At 47.9% G+C, this 22,970-nt stretch overlaps 3 protein-coding genes across 3 annotated transcripts; 1 reads left to right on the top strand and 2 right to left on the bottom strand.

Annotated features, from left to right (window-relative positions):
* The first annotated feature begins 5,947 nt into the window (after nt 1-5,947).
* On the top strand, nt 5,948-7,345 carry BO79DRAFT_247811 (arabinan endo-1,5-alpha-L-arabinosidase). Its single transcript, XM_025685671.1, has 4 exons — nt 5,948-6,291; nt 6,353-6,829; nt 6,893-6,978; nt 7,067-7,345. The coding sequence occupies exons 1-4, from the start codon at nt 6,037-6,039 to the stop codon at nt 7,203-7,205; spliced, it is 957 nt and encodes a 318-aa protein (XP_025535792.1). The 5' UTR covers nt 5,948-6,036; the 3' UTR covers nt 7,206-7,345.
* An 8,064-nt stretch (nt 7,346-15,409) lies between these two features.
* Nucleotides 15,410-18,237, bottom strand: BO79DRAFT_49637 (uncharacterized protein). The gene has a single exon (XM_025689339.1). It carries the CDS (start codon nt 17,983-17,985, stop codon nt 15,529-15,531), a length of 2,457 nt encoding a protein of 818 aa, XP_025535791.1. The 5' UTR covers nt 17,986-18,237; the 3' UTR covers nt 15,410-15,528.
* Nucleotides 18,238-20,904: 2,667 nt separating this feature from the next.
* BO79DRAFT_274008 (uncharacterized protein) lies at nt 20,905-22,925 on the bottom strand (the record flags this gene model as incomplete). The annotated part of the gene is made up of 7 exons (XM_025687561.1): nt 20,905-21,274; nt 21,328-21,457; nt 21,521-21,992; nt 22,041-22,200; nt 22,358-22,519; nt 22,580-22,797; nt 22,857-22,925. 7 exons carry the CDS (start codon nt 22,923-22,925, stop codon nt 20,905-20,907), a joined length of 1,581 nt encoding a protein of 526 aa, XP_025535790.1.
* Between the last annotated feature and the right edge of the window lie 45 nt (nt 22,926-22,970).

Genomic DNA, 22,970 nt, shown 5'->3' with positions numbered 1-22,970 from the left:
ACACATTCAAAGACAACACTAGCATTTGCCAAGAGTATAACCCCCATCTTCAGCTGGGAGTCGCAAATAACCTGAGTACACCAAGATATAGACAAGCTAATTAAGAACAAATATGAGTTGAGGAAATCTCGTAGTGCCTTGACTATGAGACTCGGTTGCTCTTAGATAGCAATCGCAGTATATGCTATAAGCCTGATAGCAAAGTAACAGTAATTAGAAGGAGATTATGAGCACCTTTCAGCCTACCTCTCGCGGTAGGGGTACTTAGTGCTAGACCCTTTTTTCAGCCACTTATAGCGAAACATAGCAGAATATACTATATTACTTTATTGGCTAAATCTAGCTTAGTTCTCTTCCCACGTGCTTCTTTGGGTCCGGTGATCCGGGATTACTAGTGCTGATTGATACCTGTTCAATCTCCCTAACATTCAGAGTTAATTAACCTCGATACTCTCCTCAGTCAATATAAACTAACCGGACTGATGCCAATGCATCTTACAACCATGACTTCAAAAGATGTGCCTCTACTAGTCTATGTAAATTGTACGATAGATAATGCTGGACTAATATGTCCCCGTTCATACACCGCCACTTTATGTAGGTTTCCTCCACTATTGATAGTATCCAAGCGGAGTTCAGACATACCTTTTCTTTGACAGGAGATCAAAAGTAATGAATAGATATCGAGACGAAATGCTTTTTTAGTCCAAGGAGTTACTAGTTCGAATGTATTGGATGATGCATACCTGCATGCATGAACATGCAATCACGGCAGCTGAGTTGATTGGCTTTGCATATGGCGTGATGGGTGTCCGAAGTTTGACAGTTCGTATCCGAGCATGATGATTGTTGTATGCTGGTACTAATGTCCATGACTTGGTCCTTATTGCATCGGCTGGGAATCGCTAGTATGGTTTTACTGGGGGGATGGTGGACGAAGTAGTACTGTAGATGAAAGTCACTACATCTTGCTTGATGAAACTTGTAGTGGACATGGGAATATAGCTTAGCCGATGCAGTGTTTACCCGGGGCCCGGTTTTAGACTATGAGAAAATGTTGGGGAGATGGGGTTTTCTTTGTTAACTGCTCGAGATATACGCTAGACAGTGTAAGCAGATAGCGTTGAGCTTAGACAGGAGAGCAGTTGTAAAGCAATATAGTAAGGCTGGAATGGTACTTTTACAGGTCAATCCATGTTGTATGATGGGATACATACCTAAGCTCCCTTCGCACATGTACACAGTAAACGTGTTCGACTTCATAGTATAAATCCAAGCCTTATCCGAACAAGTCTCACAAAATAACATAGCGACTAGTTTCTCTGCAAACACAACGATTCACAATGTAAGTACCAACAAAACAAAACTAAGCCTAAATCACTATTAAAAATAGTAACATTTTCTTGATCATCATTACATTAGAATTCTACATAATGCACACACTGCATTCATCATAAACTAACAACAATATCCACAAACTATCCATCAAAATCTAAAAAGCTACTGCACAGTCATCACACATACACTATTAATACAATCAAAAATAACATACAACAAACTGCACCTTAATCAAACCATAACCACTAACACATGCAAGCCTCCCAATAGTAGCTATCCACTCATGCATACAGTACACAAAAAATAGTTATCCCGACCCGAACCCGACAAACCCGGATACAAAACTATAAGATAATTAATCCATCTAACACAAAAGATCTACTTATGTAAAAACCCAAACCATGGAACAAGCAAACAAATCACAAAATAACATTATAATAATACTAAGGTTACATCTGCAAGATATATTTATCACCGTATCATATTTGCTTATTTTTGGCCGTGGGAACCTGATTCGTGATGTGTCGACGGGGGACGCGTCATCGCGGTCCGGTTGGCATCGGGACTCACCAGGATGGATTTTGGGGGTGTATTTGGGTATAATGAGGGTGGGAGAGTCGGGTGTGGTATTTGGAGTGGGTATTAGGGGGTTCTTTTGTGGATATTGGGTATTTGGGTCGTTGTTTTGAGGTGGCGATGGGGAAGAGATATTGGACTTGGTTGTCTAGGGGGGTGGGTGTATACTCACTCACTCCTTGCTCATGATGAAGGGATTATAGGTTCTGGAGTACTGTATGTGTCTCTGCTAGGCATCTCCTTCATCGTACGAGGCAGAAAGCTATAATATACATACGCTATACCGGGTATACTGCTTATGATCTACTGGATTCGCCACTGCCCATCACCACCCTACCTACCTGCCAGGTACCATCTCTCCTATCTAGTCATCTCTTACGTTACATACAGCAGCCACAGACAAACAACTACTGCAGGAACGCGCCTCGCTCAAGGTTTTCATCGTCAGGGGTAAAAGAAGCTTGAAGGAGCCACAACCATGTGTTGGACGCGTGTCGACCTCTCTCTGCAGATTACTTACTTGACTTGGCTTTTGGTGGTGGTGAGAGATCTCATTTACCCCTGCAGGATGCATGAGACTTGACTTTTCTCTTTGGACGTAGTACCATGGATAGGAGAGTTCTATTCTTGTGTGCTGGTTATGTGTGGTGGATCGGATCGGATGTTGATATGGTATACTTTGATAGGGGTTCGTAGAAAGTGACAGTTGAGTTCGAGTAATTGATGTGTCCCTTGCTTGGGTGTCTGTGCTGTGTGTGCTTAAAATAGATGAGATGGGTGATGCTGTTTGTATTGGTTGATCAGGAGGTATTGTGGTTTGTGGTTAGTTATTGGTTGATGATTTTCTATGGTATAATATGTTTCTTGTGGGTTGGATCGGGCTATCTGTCTTGCTTAATGTTGTGTCGTGTGACAGGCTAGTATGGCCACGGAGGACGGATGGCTTACGCCGTGGCTGTTTTTGAAAAGGATTGGGGAATAGTTAACGTAGTTACGTTGTAGTTTATACGAACAACATAAAAAAAGCTTGATGTCTGGTCTGTATACTTCAGCTGGTTGCGGGTGAGATAGCCGTTCTCTATTCCAGCAGCGGATATAGCATGGATGCCAGTTATCTCCGGCAGCAATCTGGGTGGTCGCGTTACGCAGCAGAATACTACCGTGGCTCAGGCTCAGCCATCTCAGATCCCGTCGATCGATTGTTACGCCCCAAAAACAAGATCGCTGCAAAGTCTCTTGTAAAGTCAAATCGAAAACATGTCCAATTCTTTTCTGCCTTTTACTCACCCCTTTAACTCTCTCTCTCTCTCTCGCTCTTCCAAGTTCTCCCCTCTTTCTCCTGAAAGGGAAATTTCCGGAAACGCAAACACGATAAGCCCAACTGCGCCCATCCCGCAAGCCATACCGCCGATGTTGTTTTCGGAGAATAGCCAAAACCCACCCTCCACAGATCTCCACCGCGACACTATCATATGAGAAAAGGTCCATGCATGTAATGGAGGAACGGCCATTATCCACCGCGGAAAACCGTCCCATCCGCTGCCGTCCCTGGAACGAGTGGGAGATCCTCCAGAAGACGCAATCCCTACTTATCGTTGCAACTCCTGCTTGCGATGGGGAATAGTCACCACCATTAAGGCACTTGGGTAATCTCCGCATCGCAAGTAATCAAGTATCGCAATGCGTTGTTCACCGCAATCCGGTCTGACTCCGTGAGATTCGGTGAGAAGTTCTCCGTCAGTACTAGTCTTCTTCGTAGCTGCATGCGGTCATCATTACTTCTTCCTGGGCCTCCTTGCAGCGATTAGCAGAAAAAAACACGAGAGCGGATCCTCTAGAACAAAAACCAAAGAAAAAGAAAAAAGGAAGAAAAAAATAATAAAGAAAAGAAAAGAAAAGTCGCATAGCTAGTCTTGGTTCTTTGTTCGAATTTGACAACCCAGCAAACATTAATAATTCTTGCGCATATAGACCAGGTTCCGTGTTGCTTGCTATTATCGCGTTCTCTCTCTCTCTCCTCTCTATTCCCCCATCTGCCGTGACTTGGACCAGTCACGACATCCTTAGCGCAGGTCGCACCATCAACCGACTGGCCATCTCAGGAGTACCACCACAGCTCCCACAACTCTCCTCGTGAGACGATCATGGTACCGTCTGATCTCAAAATCCGGTCAGTTCTCGGCACATGGCAACTGCAACCACTGGGACGGCATTCGGGGAAAGGAGGAGAACCAAGAGGAGGGGAACCCCCCGGATTACATAATGGGGATCGCAAGGCTGCGAGATTTTTAGCAATGTTGAACGGCGAAATCTTAGTCGACGGCTGTGCAATTAATTCACTTAGATCGATCCAACAGATGCAGAAATACCCAAGCAGTGGATGGAGTAATCCTGGTAATAACATGCAAGGGGGGAGGCGGAGACGGCTTCGACGTGGTAGCAACAACTTGTTGTCGTCTCCAACGGCACTCATTCTTCATCTACTCCGTACTGCGGTTGTCTTTAGCAAGCGGAGACATTGATCGGAGGATCCTCGAGATAGTCTAGCAGAGAAGTACTGACAAGACGCTACTGCTGTTAGTCGACGGACTAGATGACCCCCATGAATCATCAGATCTGGGGATCCCCATCACGACATCCCGATGTAAATGGCAAGCTTCAAGGTGGTTCCGCCCATGCTCACGGACTCCCAACTGGATGACCGAGTCCTATTGGGCAGGGAGGTCCATGATCGACCGATGGCCTTCCGAAATGCCTGGGAGGCGCCCACTAGGCCGAGCTCTGGGCGAGACTAAGGAGACTAACCCGACCAAATCTCCCCTTCAGCCCGTCATCTGTATGCAGACATCCAATCACCGGGTGCGGAGAGCCCGGTTGCTTTACCTCCAAGTTGTGGCCTTTGGCACACACTCACTCTCACACACCATGCCTATAGTGCGCTTTGATTGACACGTCAGGCCAAGCATTTGTGGGGGTGAGGATGTGGCCGGGAATGAATGGATGACGCTATGATGGTGAAAGGGGATATGGGGGGGAAGGACTGCCAGGGCAGACTAAGAGGCTGATTGTAGTACTTTGTTTACTACTTGATTTAAGCCACACATTCTTGTCCATGTTAAGAGTTGACACGGGTGAGGCGGCCCGAGGATAACCACTGTACCCAAAATTTATAGTAAGGGCCATTTATTGCCTCGTTTACTTGGGACCAACCAACCCACTCATCCAGGGGACTCTCCTGAATGGTCCAAGTAGATTCTTGCTTCTTCGAGACCCGAAATCCGAGGTCAACCACTTCTCGGACGCAGCGAGCCTGAGGAGTCATGGGGTCCCAAAAGGGTAATGTGATGAAGACCAGCCGATCGATCAGGTGCCTAACATTAAGGATATACCCTAAACTTTGCCTAGCCCGTAATATTTTCTTCTAGTTAATTTTTTTTTACTTCTTTTTTGGTGTTTTCTTTTATTATGCATTATTTCGTATTTGCTTTTTCAGTTCCTCGCTACGACGAACGCGGGGGAAATCTTGCAGTTGTCTTGGTTGCTCTCTCTCTCTGATAGTGGCTTTGTTCCGTTGCCTGATTTTCCTCCCCCCCCGTAACCGACGGATTAGGTCTGGCCGGTTCTCAACCCTGCCCTGGATCCATCCGGGCATTCAGCCACGGGCTCCACGTCGATGCAAACAATCGGCATTAGAAATGAGCCATATACTACATCCCATGGAGCACTGTCGTCACTAACAACTAGTCGCTTCGACTAAAGTTAAAGCTATTTCCGAAGGCGTGATTGGTTTGGGCCGCTGCAGCAAGGGAGTCGACACCTACTATCGCTCGACTTTAGTCTACCTCATTTACGAGAATGACCCGAAGGTCAATGCATGCGTAAGCTCAGCTGGATCTCTAGCGTGGCCCTTACTTGCAAGGCTACTACCTTTTCTGCAAGCATTGTACTGACAGGCCCGATGTATACCGGCCGAACTATTTGTACATAAAGGGCCCTTCCCTCGACTGACAATGTATCCTGGCTGAATTGAAAACAGCAATTCCTTTTCTCCTCCTCCATTTCCCTTTACCCTCCTCTTCCTTTTTCTTCTTTTCCCTTTTGGAGGATTCCCCCTTAGCCGCTATGCTTTCGTTTGTCTTGCTTCTTTGTGTAGCGTTGGTCAACGCCTACTCAGACCCGGGTGCATGCTCGGGAACCTGCTGGGCTCACGACCCCAATGTCATTCGCCGTGTGTCGGACGGAACCTACTTTCGTTTCTCGACAGGAGGTGGCATCCATATCTCCTCTGCCAGCGCTATCACTGGTCCCTGGACTGATCTCGGGTATGCACTGCCTGACGGATCTATCGTTTCAGTGGGCAATGCCTCCAACCTTTGGGTATGACACCGACAGGCCCTTGACTTTACCCCTGCCATCTGCAGTACTAACATTCCTGCAGGCTCCGGACGTACACTACGTAGATGGCACCTACTACATGTACTATGCTAGCTCTACTCTGGGCAGCCGGTCTTCCACCATTGGAGTTGCAACCTCCACCACCCTGGAAGCCGACTCCTGGACCGACCATGGCGAGATCGGTGTCACCTCGTCGTCGTCTACTCCCTACAACGCCATTGACCCCAACTGGATCACCATTGGCAGCACTCCCTACCTCCAGTTCGGCTCCTACTGGCAAGGTCTCTACCAAGTGGAGATGACCGACTCCCTTACCGCCAGCAGCAGCAGCCCCACCAACCTGGCCTACAACGCATCGGGTAACCACGCCATCGAGGCTTCTTACATGTACGAGTACGGAGGCTACTACTACCTCACCTTCTCGTCCGGCACGGCTCAGGGATACACGACCTCCCTGCCTGCCCAGGGCGATGAGTACCGCATTGTCGTTTGCCGATCCAAGACTGGAACGGGTAACTTTGTAAGTGCCATACCTAATCATCAATATTCAAGGAAATGAAGCAAATGCTAATATTACCTGCAGGTTGACAAGGATGGCGTCTCATGTCTTAACAGCGGCGGAACCACCGTTCTGGCCAGCCACGACTATGTCTACGGCCCTGGTGGACAGTAAGTTGACCCCTACTATCATTTCCCCCCTGTCTTTGTGGCTTGTCACACATCAAATGGGAAGCATGCTAACAGCGATCAATTGCAGGGGTATCATCAACACCACCAGCCACGGTATCGTCGTCTACTACCACTATGCCGACAAGAACATTGGTCTGGCTGTCGACGACTACCAGTTCGGCTGGAACACGCTCACCTGGACTGATGGGTGGCCTGTTGTGGCTTGATTTCATTCTTTCTTCTATACATACATACATACATACATTCTACCGGCGGTCCAGAAATGGACTCGGTATTATTTGCATGATGATACCTGCGTTCGATTGTATTTAGCTAATTACGTTAATTCGTAATGTTTTATATTGCGATTTAATATATACATATTGAGACTGAACTTTCTTTTGAAATAAGGGTAGAATGTCTGTAGGGAAAATGAAGCGTCTCGGATAAGAATGTCAACAATAGGAGTCACTGGAAGGGGCGACATATCTATTTCTTATCCTTATCCCTCATCCCTCCATCCCCCTTCAACATTCCCCATCTCCCATCTCAATCAGCCACAAAAAGCAAAAATGCTCACCCCGTTAAAAAGCCCAGGCAACAAAACAAACACAACATAACATACCAACCCTGCGGACCGCACCTAAACTCAATTGTGGAACAATCGAATTTCTCGGTATTTCCATCCGAAGAATTTAATTTACTACTCCCACATTATTCTACACATTGCCATTGCCACCCAACTGAAACAAACAACTCACCAACATACTGATTCATTTAACACACAATGTGGGAAGATAAGAAAATTTGATGGCTCAAATTCTGCATTCAAGCTAGCCAAGCTGTCATTTCCACTGTCACTGAGCACGGACAGGACACATGCTGCAATTCTCCGCTGTCTGAGACATCTGTTTGTCGTGTGGCGCTGCCATCCCTGTCGGGGACACAGGGAAGGATGGGACAAGCTGCAGCTAGTCTAGTCTACTCTGGTTTAGCTGCAGGGGCAAACTGGCCGTTTCTGACAGGTGTGATCTGATGGGTGGATTAGGGGGATCCTTGTCGTGGTCGGTGGTGGAGGTTGATTTTTGTTTGTTGGTGAGATGTTGGATTGAGTTTTTGTGAGTGGCCTTTGAGCCTGGTTGTGATGCATGAGTTTCGTTTGCTTTGGTGTGAGGGATGGTGGTCTGATGTTTAGTCTAGACTGATCTGTTGGGTTTGGGGATGCTGGGATGATGATTATGATGGAGGTTTTGTTAAAGAGTGATGGTAGTTGAAGCTGTGTTGGATGTCTATATATATGAATAGCTTCATCTTAGAGAATGATTGTCGACAAGTCTGTTCTCTTTTTACTTCTCATCGTCTATATAATATATACCATGATTCTCTGAATTATTTATTCTCCCCTTGTTGATGAAACTCGCGTTATACATGTCTGTTCGAAGCCATCGGCGACATACGCATCCTGGCACAGTCTCCATACTATGTATATCTGCCGACGATTGCTCCACCATTCCTCGCTCTCCCTCATGCGATCTTGGTGGATGTCTTGAAGCTGCCAGCAGGCAGGGCAGCAGCCTCGATATTGCAGCTCTGGTGTGGAAATTAGCCAAATGGCTAAGGCTCAGTAGCTAAGATCGATGGCAAAATCAGGCTTCTTAAGAGACATCGGGGGTGGCACACTTGGACCCGGTGTTCAAGCAGGTCTACATATCAGTGGCGAGGGGTCTTACTCTGTTCTTGCTTATCGGGGTGCCATTTACAGACTCTCTGATCGCTTGCTTTCTAGTTATATTCTGGTGGATAGTCATTGTCTCTCATCTCGACGGTGTGTCTTTGCTGGTGCCATCCTCTGTTCGGACACATTACCCACGTCATGTACTATTTTATATACTGCTTTGTTATTGATTGTTCCTCAATCTCCTTATGTCATTTCGTTTACCAAAATTGACAGCCAACATCGCTATATATGTATACCTTTCTTTTATTCTCTTTCCTATCCTTCATCATGATTCCATAGCCCATAGCAGCTGCAGTGGGTGGGGTTGTTCGCATGAGAAGAGCCAAGATATGGACAAAACCTGATAATGGCGTGTCCCACGCACATGGGATTTGATACAGGATTTTATCTGATATGAGCTGTCTTCCAACATGGTGAATCCACATCTATCAAACTCAGAGACTGCGAATTAACAATCTGTCATAGACAGGAAAACCAAGCTATGGGGTTCAACAACTGACATCACTGTTCTTCGTGCATTGGCAGTGTGGCTTTTCTGCAATCACGAATTTTTCAAAAAGCCCAATGCTGTTGGCGTATCGGAAACATCAGGCCGACTCTACCAAGTTCTTGTCAGTAGACAACGCCGAGCAGGCACATCATGTCTTGTCTTCTACAGAGGGTATCGTCCTACATCAGATACCGCTCGACGCCGTCTCGGTTGTCTTTCTCAATGAGCCTGTGGCGTAATAACATTATGGCCTTGCCACACTGTTTGCTTGGAATACATCTGGATGCTCAATGCACTCTGCCATCTTTACTGTGGCGTGGCCCGACTGCAGAACCGATTGACCTAGACACAACTCAACTGAGCCTGTTGTATTTCGCCGGATACAGTCTGCTCCCCTGCGCCGCTCGAGGTTGACTAGGGCTGCCGAGAGAACATCGAGTCAATTTTTGACGAAGCGACACTGACAAGTCAGTTACGTTGGATTCCATTCTGCGTCGTGCGGTCTCCAATCTTGATGGTCTCCGAAGTCAGCTGTATTCATGCGGATGCACTGGTCCTCTTGAGCTACCGTTCCTCGGTCATCTTCATGTCCTTGAGGCCGAGTAAAGTGACTGGGTTACAATCCTCACTACTCTAATCGCTACCGTGAATTCCCCTGGTTGTGACAGTAACAGCGAACCCGATGCGCCCATGGCGTAGGCATCTGCTGAAGATGTCTTCTTGCATGTACCTCGGGCGACATATTGGGGGAACTAGCTTTCGCTGCAGCGAGTTATGCCTCACCAGACATCGCGGCTGCCTTTGGCTTGGGTTGAACATTTGGGGTCATCGGTCAAGCCAGTGGTTGTCCTATGCTTCTGAACGGATGTAGCTTGCACTTCACCTGTCTGATCCTCTACGAATGGCCGGTGCTACATATTCAGGAACTCAATAATTTGCTTTGAAGTGATTGCGGTTAGACGTCTATCTGCTTTTGTGATGTAGGCGGAGGAACGATGATGTTGTTCCTCTTCTTGGGTGACATCTCCGACATTGGCTATGTCGGTGTTCAGTTCTGTTGGTTGGCTGAGAGTACGACTGTGTGTGACCTTGGAGGGACAATACTAGCACATGTCAATCGGCGAAGTGGATATTGGGTTTGGCAGCGCCAGTAAGACTGCAGTTGTCTGCTCACCTTATGGGAAACTAATTACGTTGAAAGAAATCGTATGGACCTGGCAGAATGCATTAAAGGTGCCAACAAACGTCGATGAACCTCGGACTGTTAGGTTTATGTCCTGACAACAATATTCCAGATCCATTAGATACCATTGGTGGAAAAACCCGTTCAGTAACAACACAGAACCCTCAGGACTGTCTTCTTCATATAGCAAGACTGCGAAAGACATCTATATTCTCTATCACTGGACCTAAAAATCTCGGGCCTTGTTGTATGCTCTTTCGTGAGATGAGAGGGCGGCTGGTAATTACACCCCCATCGTTGACGTATATAGACATCACTGACAATGCTGCAGCTGCACGAAGTGCCCTCTAGAGAGACAAAGTTCATTGCCACTCTGGACAAGCGCCCCTGTATCTGGCCAAAAGGAACTCACTTGGGGCCACAACGCAGCAAGTTCCTCACCTGGTTCGTCTTCCAGCTTCCATAACAGACGATAAATTCAGACTTTGACACAGCTAACGGTATACTTAGTCGAAACTAATTTGACGCAATAGTATTGTGGATGATATCAACTCGGTGTTCATGGGGTTCTACACCACGAAGCCACTCAAGTCGAAGGCTGTAGAGCTGACCAGAAAACCCGCGCTTCCTAAGCGGTTCTGCCACCTCGATCGACAGTGGCACCCCGGGAGTCCGGCGTGGCCTTGGTTCAGATGACGGATGATTGCACTGACTTCACCGGCTATAGCCACGGGGCGCAAGAGCAGTACCTTCTGTATCATACGATGCCGCCACCTAAAAGCCGGATACTTCTTTAATATGCGGGGCACACTCTCCGGAAGGCTCGAACTTTTGCCGATATGTAGAGTTATCAGAGTTGACTTCGGAACCACAAGTACGCCACTGTATCGCGCTCAATGCTCACTCACTTGCTAACCACGTGGCCCATAGAAACAGTGGGACCTGGGACACTATAGCGTCACACCGGGTTTCCTTTCGTCGCAATGACACACTGCCCAGGACAAGAATACCCATTCTGTGCGAGTTCGCTATTTCCTCACCAGAGGGCGTGAGAGCAGCAGCAAATCCGGGGTCTAATCTTGCGGTATGCTAGATGCAGAAATCCACGATAATCAAATGTCCGCATTATCAGATCCGGAGCACAGAAGTTTGCTCCGTCTGATGATGGATGGTGGATAAGACGGAATCACCGATAAGAACCCAATCTATTATCGGAACCGACAGAAGGAGTGTGCTTCAACCTGAAAGAGAACAGATGGGCAATTTGAGCACGGGCCCTATCGTAACCATCAAGCGAGGGCAAAGGATTTTGCAAGGGGCTCTAGAACTCTCCAAGATCACGATGCAAGAGGCATCAGAGCTGGTTGCTTTGGTCAACCATTACCAAAGACTGACGGCTTTCATGCGAGCTAGTACATGGCTGGATGATGTTGCAGTGACCTGACGTTGTTGCCAAAGGCTGGCTTCGCTGGCGGTTTGCCATAATATATAGGTCGGAAGCGCAATCTGAATGAGCCTCCACTGGTAGACCATGGATTAAACCCTTTTAAGCGTTGCTGGTGGAGAACATACAATGGCTCCTGCTATCGCATTCTATCCCAACAGCACATGCTATTCGCATGGCACGAGCGTCCTTGCATCCACTGGTCATCTAACCAGTTCAAACTACTCCATTCAGCCTATCCCACGACCAAATCACGTTTTTCCTTCTCAAAGTTCGCACGCCAATGCACCCTAAGCCACCAGCGAATACACACTCCTGCTACAGAATGTTCGCCTGGCAGGAAGTATTCAATTTGTTGCAACACGCGACCTTTTATTGCAACATCGTGAAGCAACACCAAATGAGAGACGGCGGAACAAATCACGAAGCGCCTCAGAGTAGCATGGTTCAAGCTGCTCTTGGACTGTGTGTATAAGTTTAGGCGCCAATCCAATGGCCCAATACACCCACAATACCTGACCTTCTTGTACTAAATATCATGTGTGTGCCATCTGAGTGAAACAACATGAGGAGTTCAATCGTCTTGTCCTTTTGTCTGGAAGAAACTATCAAGATGACGGGCTGTATTTGTCTCAGCACTGAGTACCTTGGACAGAATCACTGATCCATTGTCTGTTTGATTTGAGAGGGTTTCAAATCAACGCTCCAGAAACCGCAAGCTATGATCTTCTCAGCCTAGCCAGGCTCGTCCGATTGTTCCGTTCGAACCACTAATCCTTGGACCCGATGATAAGTTCGACGACTCCGCCATACGAGTTCCTGGGTGATGCAAAAGACACCACGGTTGGCACCCGGATGCGACTGTACGCCGTCCGCCAGCACGGATTCCAATCGTATTTGGACCTTAAAATTTAAGTGCTCTCGGAACTTTCTTCTTTTGTCCCAAGACAGCAGAGCATGACCAATTGCCCTTTAATTTCGTTCTCATCTCATATGGATGATACTGAGTTATGGTCTGGCTGCGTGTGATCTCTGAGGATGTCTGGGCGATACTGCTAATCGGCTGTGCATATGAATTGAAGATGGGCATCCAGGCCTGATACACTTCAAAGCCATGAAGCTTCGGGCATACAAAACGGTCATCACGATGTGTCTCCTGTGCCGATAGGGCGTGACCAAATATGTCTTTCGGATGTGGAGTTTCCCTTTCTTGACCACCACGAGATAGACGGTTGGCTCTATGTATGGGGTGGGGATGTGTATATCCCTTCCATGCACGGGGAATACTGTTCAAACCTCGACCGTCCTCTTCAATTGCGCCTTGTCCAATCAAAGGCGAGTAGACAGCAGCGGGTATACGCGATTCCGGGGCAGTCTGTAGACCGTCTGCATATGACAAGAAACAACACAAGGGGATGGGGTTATGGTGGGAGGATACACAAAAGACAGCGAATCGACATTCTTGTCGACGTGGGCTGATCTGTATGAGACTGGAAGAACATTCCTTCTCAGGTTTCCAAACGAGGATACAGAAATTGGCCATTGTCGCGAGAATGCTTACATCTTACAATCTCCGGGTTTCATCACCTCATGAGTGATGACAGATTTTCTTGCTCTTTGTTATCCAACTTGCGAATTAGCAGCTTTGATGATCAGAGAGTTACAAGGAAAAGAGCATATTGCATAACTACTCATGAAAGGAACTGTGTATATCAGTTGGAAAAGGTGTCAAACCAACGACAACCTTTCCGCGCAACAGCTGGCGGACATACTCGCCAAGGATCAAATGTGGGCTTTTCGAGCACCCAGGTCAAACAAAGCGCTGCAGGAAGTCTCGCATAATACCTATTTCGTATTCATGATAAGACCAAACTCCTTACAATCAGTTCATCGTGATGAAAAACTGCAAACAGCATGGGAGTGGTGTACAAACCAGCCGGCATATAAAAAGAGATGGATAAGCAGCATTCCCACACACCACTAGGAATATAAGATATACTTCGGCAAATACAGGGGAAGATTCTGTCTATACCCTTTCAGCATGTCTGATACCACCTTTCCTTGCGATCTATCCCCCATGTCGTGAGCAAATGGTATGGATGATAATCTGTGGTTCGAAATATATGACAATCACGGACATCATTACTTATCCTGGAGAAGAACCCGATCGCTTATTATACCGCATGGGCAGAAATGTCATCATTACCTCCTTTTCTATATGTTGCTGCTAGTATGATGTTGCTGCAACTTTCGGACACTTCAAGATTGACGAAACCCTTATCATAGGGAAGGCAGGGATTATAAACATTATTCTGAGTTCCTGGTTCCTGGTTTGGTTTTGCTATGTGGAGTGTATTGATGTATGGGTGTGTATGACAAGCCCACTCATGACCAATTTTTCCAAAACACAGCCACCCTCTGCCCTACTGTCGTGACCTGCCTATTATCTTACTAGCACGGGTGAAATCTACACTGAAAGTCCGGGAATTGATGGTCCAGACAGATGTGTACTTCCAGATGATCTAACCACTATCAAAACACCGTTCCTGATCAAAAGAATGTGATATATATACATCACTTCATGACTGATCCAGACCTACATTCTCTGGGCGGTTTTCTTCCCTTTCCATTTTGAATTTCGATCGTACCCTCCTGATGAAAGTCACCGATTGATCAAGGAATTCATACAGTTGCGTGGGCCCGGAGGGTTGAAGTGGAACAGTTCTCGCTGTTACTTACTTTTCTTTTTTACTTGGGGGTTTCGTGGTGTATCTTTTCTTTCCTCTACTCATGGTTTTGTTATGCCTTTGGCTTTTTCACCCCGTCTCCGAAATGCGTTTTCCTCCTTTCGGAGTGTGCCATTGGAGAATTTTAATGCGCGAAGTGGTTTTAGGATAGCAGTGTCGGGGATAACTTCGATGGACGGTAGATGATTGGTTATGGTATGTAGTGTTGTTGTGTTCGTGTCGCGTTGGTACTATCTTTGTGTGGATGCAAAAGCTGGGGGTTATAGTAGAGAACGATACTATGGGGAGAGGGGAGATGTCGGGGATGAAGATGGGTTTCATACATTACACTGAGTCTTACATATGTGACTTGGGGGGTCTAAGGGGGTCGATTTTATGTATTGCACACAAATGTTGATGTACCAGTTAGGATAGATGGTACTGGGTATACCACTTCATGCGCTCTAACTATTCAATTAGTAGGTAAAATGGTGGTCATTTAGGAAGGGCACCAAAGAATTTCATTTGGCTTCATTAATTACTAGTTATAGTCTCGTCTTTCGTGTATTGGTCGGTTTACGAGGGTTCTGAGACACGACTGTATACAAATACCTTCTCTACAAGTGAGATCAAGAATGTGGATGTATGATGTCTTCGGCAAAATCAATAGCTTATGCCAAGCTTAAAGGTATCTCTAATTTTGCTGGAATGCACACGCTCAAAAGGGGATAGAATAAATCCACCTCATGTGAGTGACTCAAAGCAAACAAGCATAAACAGACAAACAAAGTGGGAATAGGGGTAGAAAGTAAGAAAAGAGAAGAAGAGACAGAAGAAGTGTCAATCCAATGACAAAAGTAAGCCAAGCCAACACAAACAATACGAGAAAAACTAACAAAGAAATAACGCCCTGCTCAATCCAATGCGATCGTAATCGTAAATCAGCTTACAGCTGTAGTCATCCAACCCTCACAACCCCCGTAACAAACTCCCCTCTGCGAACGGGTTGTCCGGCGACATATCCAACATGGGTTTCGCGGCATTGCGATCCCCCGTTGCCACGCCATGGCCGACCGGAGACCCTTGGATATTTTGGTGCGGTGTAGATCGTGCCAACAAACTGTTAGGGATGAACGGGCCGTCTTGGCTGCGCAGATTCTCCCCGTCGGTTGGCGTGGTCGGAGCGGTATGATAGTATCGCTGTTGGTTGTTGATACTGCGGGCAGTGTTGGACCGATTGCGGGTGCGGACCTCCGGCATGGGCGGTTCAGGCGGCACCTGCGGTCTTCGCCAGGTGGTGGCGGAGGGTATTTGGATTCCTCCTGGGGCTTCGGGCCCCGTGGCGGCGTCGATTAGGGGCAGTCCTGGTTCCACGGCAATGCCGCGGCCTTTACGGATGTGTTGTGGGGGTTCTTGGTAGACCGGGGTTAGGTCGACGAGGGGTTTGTTTTTCATGGATTGCGTGCGTCGCATGAGGTTGGGGTCTGGGCCGTGACTGGATGTCATGGTGTTGGTGCGGCTGGGGTGGCGGGAGCCCATGGTGCCGATCAGGCCTTGTTTGATGAGTTCTTCGTTGTCTCTTTTCTCTTGCTCCTCACGCTCTTTCAATGCGCGTTGGCGCATGGTGTAGGTTCGGCCGAGAAGGCCGGATGCCGAGAAGGGGGCTTCATCCGAGGATGAGCCTGTAGCGAGGTCGGACTCGCCGGTGAGGAGCTTGGGGAACGACGTAGGTGGAGGCCCGCGCTCGCGGGTGCTCTTCTTGTGGGAGAAGAGCTCCTTGGTCTTCGTGGATTTGGCGCGTTCTAGCGCGGGTTGCGACGGTTTCACCTCGTTGGCTGGTTCCTCAAAGGGGTTCAGCAAGGGCTTGAATGGGGTCTCGTCCGGCTGCATGGCTTCTGCTTCCGCCGGCTGGCCTGCCCCCAGCTTCGTCACCAGATACCAGCTGCGCCAGGTTTGGACGGCCCGGTACCAGCCATCGGCAGTCTCGCGGTCGTTGGTCGAGAAGAAATGGACAAAATTCTCCGTCGAGAGGAACATGTTGGATTTTTGCTGGCTCTTGACAGCCTGGCAGAACTTTTTGGGCGGCTTGACATTGTTCGCGAGGTAGCTGGCGGTAGGAGAGTAGATGTCGAAATCAGAAAGATGGCAAGCGTTGGTTGCATCTTGGGCATTCTCCTTCTTGGAGACGGTCACTTGGCCGTCGGACCGGAGGGTCACGTAGCGTTTATCCCATTTGCGAGGCCGCTGCGAGTAGTACATGTAGTAGGTCACATCCGCGGGTGGACCGAGTGACACGTTCCGCGCATCAAGCAGGGTTAGCGCATCCAGACTAGCTGCAGGGACGACAATCAATGTGTTCTGTTCGTCGTGGGTCCAGGAATTCAGCACCTCCCGAACGTATTCGTAGCGGCGCAATGGCCGTTCCAGCCCCAGCTCCGCGAACGACTCCACCAGGATGAACTTTGCTGGGTCTACCCCGGCATCCATCTGCTCCAATGCAGTCGCGACAATGTCTTGAGCAGATGTGGAGGGGGTGATGCAGATGCGCGCAGATGATTTGCGGTATTGAACCAGCACCCGCCGCTCGCGCGCATTGACAGCCGATACCGGCGCATCAATCCCTGGGAACTGAGTAGGCACCGTGGTATCAATCGCCGGGACTGCTGACGCATCGCCGTGCGCACTTCTGCGATGCGCTGGGGTGGCTGTATCACTGATCGATTGACGCCTTGGTTCCATGCTCGCGCGACGACTCGCCGAAGCGGATCCAGCTTGGGGTTTCCGATGCTCCGATTCCTTATGGGGACGACGAACCGCATACTCCTCAGCTTTGTCGGCTGATCTATCGCGCGACGCAGGTTTTGAATGAGTTATAGACACCGATTTCGCTTCGCCGCCGGTCAGCCGATCCATCGCATTCTGTCGATGTCTTTCGCGCTCCGCCTCATCATCCTCTGGTTTTTCCTGATGCCGCTTCTCGCGCGCGGCCAATTTGCTCGCCAGCTTGGTTCGCATTCGCACCATCTCGGCGCCCTCTGAGTCCTGAAAGTGCGGGTGAACAGGACCTCCATTGGCACTGGGGTCGACTTGCGCTTTATACGCCGGAGGAGGGGCTGGGACGGGAGGTTGTGCATCGGCATCGGCGGATTGCGCAGTAGGAGCTCTGCGACGGTATCGCGACATACTCCTCTGAACGGAGCTGGAGCCATGGCTGGAGCCATTGGGGAGTGCTGGCTGGTCATGCGACGGCGGTGCGGAAGCGACAGGCGGGATGGGCAGCGGCGGGGGCAGGGGGCAGGATTGCGGTAGTGGTGGTGGTGGTGGCTGTTTCGCCGCGGCTTTTCTCACGGAACGGTAACGGGAAAATTTCATGGGTGTCGGGTGCTGGCCATCAACCACTTGATGATCCTGCTTCTCCATCGCCATGGCTGGGAAGACTTCTTTCTTTATTTTTATTGTAGACAGGGCGGTTTCAGCAGTTCACCACGAGGCTTATAAAGCAAAGCGCATTGGAGGTGCAGACGACAGGGAAAAGTGTAGAAGAATAAAAGAAAAAAAAAAATACAATGGCGTCACCCACCAGTTGGGCAAACAAAACAGGTTTTATGCTTTTTTAGCCTGGTATTTATTTCTTTTTTGCCAGGGTGGAGGGGTGCATTCAAAGGATTCTGGAGAAAAGTGCGGTATACGTTATGAGAATCATCCACGAGGTGCAGTAGCGGCGCAGCAGTAGTGGGTAAGTCGAAGGGAGCGAAAAAAGAATCAGAACACCAAACAGACGAGTTGCATGCTGGTGATTTGGTGAGAGAGCAGACAAGGGCGAAGGGATTGGAACAAATAATGGGGGGTCGCGTGTCTCCACCCCCTAAAGGTTGCAGACATGTTTCACAGGGATAACAATTGCTTCGTGCAGGTTGGGGGGGAGAGATCCCTAGTCTAGTCTGTAGGTTGGAGAAAATAGAACAAGAAATAAATAAATAAATAAATAAATAGAAGGGCAAAAGGGAAATCGAAGAATGGGGGAAAGGGGCGGGGATAGAAAGGAAGAGAGGAGAGGATGAGAGAGGAGAGAAGAGAGAGAGAGAGAGAGAAGAATGGAAAGTGAATGAATGAATGAATGAATGATCAACGGCACGATGGAAAGACGATTAATGGACAGGACTGGACTTGTGTCTGTGTGGACTCTAAGAGTGTGGACTGGACTGTGTGGACTGTGGAGGAGGAGACAACCCAAAGGGTCCAGGTGGTTCGAGTGGAGGATCGAATGGGTTTAATTTTAAAACGGTGGGAATACTAGTGACCATCTGGGTTTAGCATGGATCGATTGATTGATTGGCAAAAATGAATCCCGAGTAACCATTTTACTAGTAGTATAGTGTATGTTACTCCCGTACCACACAATACATACATACATACATACTAGATACTGCTGATACTTCCATGGAAACCTGCAGCTTCCTTCCACCTGCTACCTGTCGGGCCACCTGCAAGGGGTGTGCAGGGGACTACTGCGATGGAATGCATGCTAGATCCTACTAGTATCGTACGATCCTCCCCCTGAAAACCACTGAATTATTATTATTTCACAAAGGGAAACAAAACAATCCATTGAACGGGAGATTCCGGATTCCGTGGCGGTCGCAGCAAAGCATAAAAATTCCTCCGCCGCTAAAAGTGGCAGTTGATTCCATTTTCTGACAGTCTGACAGGCCCCATTCCAACTCCCATTACTCGTCAATCATTGACCGCGCTATAAATATGATTAACCTTTTATTTTACCTCGTCCACATTTCCAGGAACTATCTACTATGTAGACTAATTTCTTGCCGTGATCCTCTCCCCCCCCCCTTCTTCGGACCAAGTGGGGAGCGAATGCCAGGGGTCTCAACACGCGACGGCTTCAGAAATTAGTCTGAGTCAGAAAATCCTAATAATCAGACACGTGACTAGAAGATATCCAAAATATATAATATACATTAGAAGATCATAACCCTTCTTTTCTCTTCGCCGTCATATACTCTGAGTGTCCTACGGATTTCTATCGGTTTCTTCCATGGGGTCTTCCTCCAGACTTTAATACCTATACGCGAAGGCCCAAAAAAGAGAATTGGTATAGAAGGTAGAATTCTGATTCAGTATTACAACCTACGTGAAAACGTACCGGGAATGCCAGCAAACTAGGGGGGTTTCTCCCCTCCTGGTCGTTCAGCGACTCGGCAGAGCATCATAGCTGTGCTCAACTCATGGATAATAACCACTACCACTATATATTAGAAGAACTGTCTCGGATATTCCTAAAAGTATCCTAATCATGAATGGTATATACTAGATAGTCCAAAACCTCTATTGCGTGCAAGTGTGGGCGTTTCTAGACCTAGCTGAACTATTCTCAGCTCCAGTCTGACACTGTCGCACGTACTTCCGAGCCCATTGCATGGGTTTACTCTGCCAGCAAGTAATCTTTATATAGGACACTTGTGGTCGGCGAGTTCCTTTGCTATTAGTGTATGGTTTGATTGGGATATTAAGATCTGCTTTTCGGCATTGTGCTCACAAGGCCGCCCACTTTACCAATGGTAGAACTTTGGGTGTTCATTGATACCACGTTGTCCACCTTCAGCAAGGGACTTGTTGGAGTTTAATTACTCAGACAAGACAGATCTACAAACACACGTCTTCATCTGATCTAACATCTTTAGTTTGTTATGCTATGCTTAGCTATCGCCGTTTTTTCATTACCCTCAATCTAGGGATCTTTATCAACCGAGATACTGTTTGCTTCTCAGAGGTCCTCATCCCTATTTCCATCAACACTAGCTATATCTTTTCAAAGGGCACTGCTATTTTCGCAAGAAGGGCTAGAAAGCAGTGACGCGATGATGCCAAGTAACATGAAAACCCATGGTTGGAGGCCATCTTCCAGTGAAAGAGGGTGTGCTTATTTGTCCGACAAAGACATCAGTCGAAGCTAGTACCTGATTTAACCATCTTCGGGAATACATGATCGCTAACGAAGGATATCCTATGTTGTATCCAAAGAAGAAAGTCAATCGTGGCAGGATAAGCCTTAAGAAGCTATTTAGTGGCTAACCAACACGAAACACGCATTTTAAGCACGAAAAGGATCCGAGTTGCCCGCTAGCGCTGCATACCTGTTCGAAAATAAAATGAGAAAGACGAGATGTTGAGACATTTGCTGTAGCCAGGCATCACCTGATCCTCCACCATCTCCTGCGCCTGCATCTGACCACCACCTCTGACACCAACCTACAACCATCATATTGAGCTCGAGATAGATTCGAATACACCTTTGACTCTTCGTCTTGAAACAGGATGTCAAGAACATTAGATCACATAATCGGCCTCGATCATCATGTCCCCATTGTTGTTGAAAATCGGATCTTTATATGCCAACGAGCCCTTACCCGGGATCACGAACCGGGCCGAGGTATTAAGATCACTCTCCAGACTTTTCTCAGCATCACCGAATGAGATATTCTGGAATTGTTTGACGAGCTGGTCCTGAAAGTTTTGATATATGGTTTTGACTTCGTCTAGCTTATTAAAGCCTCCAGTCTCACCGTGCCACTTTAGCGGATCTGCCGTCACCTTAAAGGCCTCGGTCAGATCGGAGGGCAAATTGAGAGAAAACTTTAGGCCACCGTCGCTAGTGGTGACGGTGATATTGGTTTGCCAAGTAATTTGAACATGCATGCTGAAAGTTCCCAATCAGATTGAACAAGTCAGAGTGGAGAAGAGTACACTCACGTGTAGTCGTATTCCGCTACCATGGGGTAGGTTGTGGCTACTGCCTGGCAAACAATGGTGACATCCGTAGTGCCACTCGCCTTGATGTTGCCAGTTCCGGGAACGGTGCTCAATATATTGGAAGTGGTACCTGGAGCGCAAGTGTTATGATTCGAATCCCTTCTATTACGGGAACACCAACGAGCACACTTACAATCAATGTTAAGTTTATTCCAGCCTGCGTCGGACTTGTATGTATGCTGATATCCCTGCTCCTCATTTGAGGGAGTCCACTTCCAAGTCAAAGCATCCGTGTCACTTTGCTTCCACGCATAAAAGCTAGCGTCGCTTGAATGGCTCGGGTCTCCGAGTCCAATGGACCATTGCTCTCCGAATAGGTTCGTATTGCTGGCGCTGGCGACCCAGGCGTAGGTATAAACGTTGAACATAGGTAGCAGCTTCGGGGCCGTAGTTCGAAAGAGGTAGCTATCCCAGATGATGTTCCGGTCGATGATAAACGTGCCGTTCATGCCCTTGGAGACGTAATTCCCCGAGTACTCCAAAATCCGGACATCGGGAAAGGGTTTATTGTCGGTCATTTGAAGATAGAGGAGCATGTTGTTCTCACCGACCGACCCAAGACCCTGTCCCGGCTTCGTTTCATTGGGGGCAATATAAGGGTAGGTCTGCAGCTTCAGAGATGTTGGAGGAAAGGATGGCGCCTCCTCGTTCACGGTCTGGGGCTTGTCCGTATGTAACGCATACGCCAGGGTGCGCTTCTTGCGGTCCAGCCACTTACTGTCCTCGCCTACATACCAGTGGCCGAGAATCAGGCCTAGATAGGACTTTTCGTCCTCGGTCAAGTCAACGCCGTTGAAGGTACTATGTTCACGGCTGGGGATTATCAGTAACGAACGCTGACCATCATAAGGGGTATGATCACTGACTCAAAAAAGATGATGTGATCATCTTGAGATAAACGCAACGGTGTCAGTCAGTCAACAGTGAATTGAAGTACTCCTATATATTGTGAGAAATCCGACCTGTTCACTTACTAGTGAAAGCAAAGAACAAGGAACTGATTGAGTAGTCGCCGGGTTGCAGGATTTGTGTTTGGACTTCTTTAAACTCGTCAGAGCTTGGATCAACTACCTCCTTATCAAGAGTACAAGTCCAGGCGATAGTCCAATTGCTTATTTCAACATCTTTGTTCCTGTTTCAAACACCCGTACACTGTTAGCCAAGCGTCTGCAATGAACATGTTCGAACTGACCCGATGCCGAAATGGATAGTTCCCGACCCCAAGGTACAGTAGTACATGGAGACGGCATTCTGCTGCCCGGTGACGTCCAGGGAAAGTTGACTACTCTGTAGTGTAGCATTCAGAGTGCCAATACCCTCCATTGAAGCCTCGACCTTAGCTAGTTCCGGATAACTTTCCAACAACTTAGACATGCCATCGTTGATGGCCTTCTGCGAAAGGGCTGTGATCTAAAGTAGGCTGTAAGTATTCCTTCATCAATGCGAATGGCTTATCATGATTGAAGTACCTCATTGAATCGCCCCTTGTCAGTGCTTAAGGAGGATTGCAGACGCTTGCTGACTTCGGTTTCACTCATGATGGTTGGTAAGAGATATTTGCAGGAAGAGAGCTTGAGGATTGA

The sequence above is a fragment of the Aspergillus costaricaensis genome (assembly GCF_003184835.1).
Source record: "Aspergillus costaricaensis CBS 115574 unplaced genomic scaffold BO79scaffold_35, whole genome shotgun sequence".
NCBI lineage: Eukaryota > Fungi > Ascomycota > Eurotiomycetes > Eurotiales > Aspergillaceae > Aspergillus > Aspergillus costaricensis.
This window is presented reverse-complemented; position numbering and strand designations above follow the sequence as displayed.

Coding starts and splice junctions, on each gene's coding strand:
- BO79DRAFT_247811 (XM_025685671.1), top strand. CDS start 6,037: ATGCTTTCGTTTGTCTTGCTTCTTTGTGTAGCGTTGGTCAACGCCTAC. Junction 6,292..6,352: donor GCAATGCCTCCAACCTTTGG/GTATGACACCGA, acceptor ACATTCCTGCAG/GCTCCGGACGTACACTACGT. Junction 6,979..7,066: donor GTCTACGGCCCTGGTGGACA/GTAAGTTGACCC, acceptor GATCAATTGCAG/GGGTATCATCAACACCACCA.
- BO79DRAFT_49637 (XM_025689339.1), bottom strand. CDS start 17,985: ATGGCGATGGAGAAGCAGGATCATCAAGTGGTTGATGGCCAGCACCCG.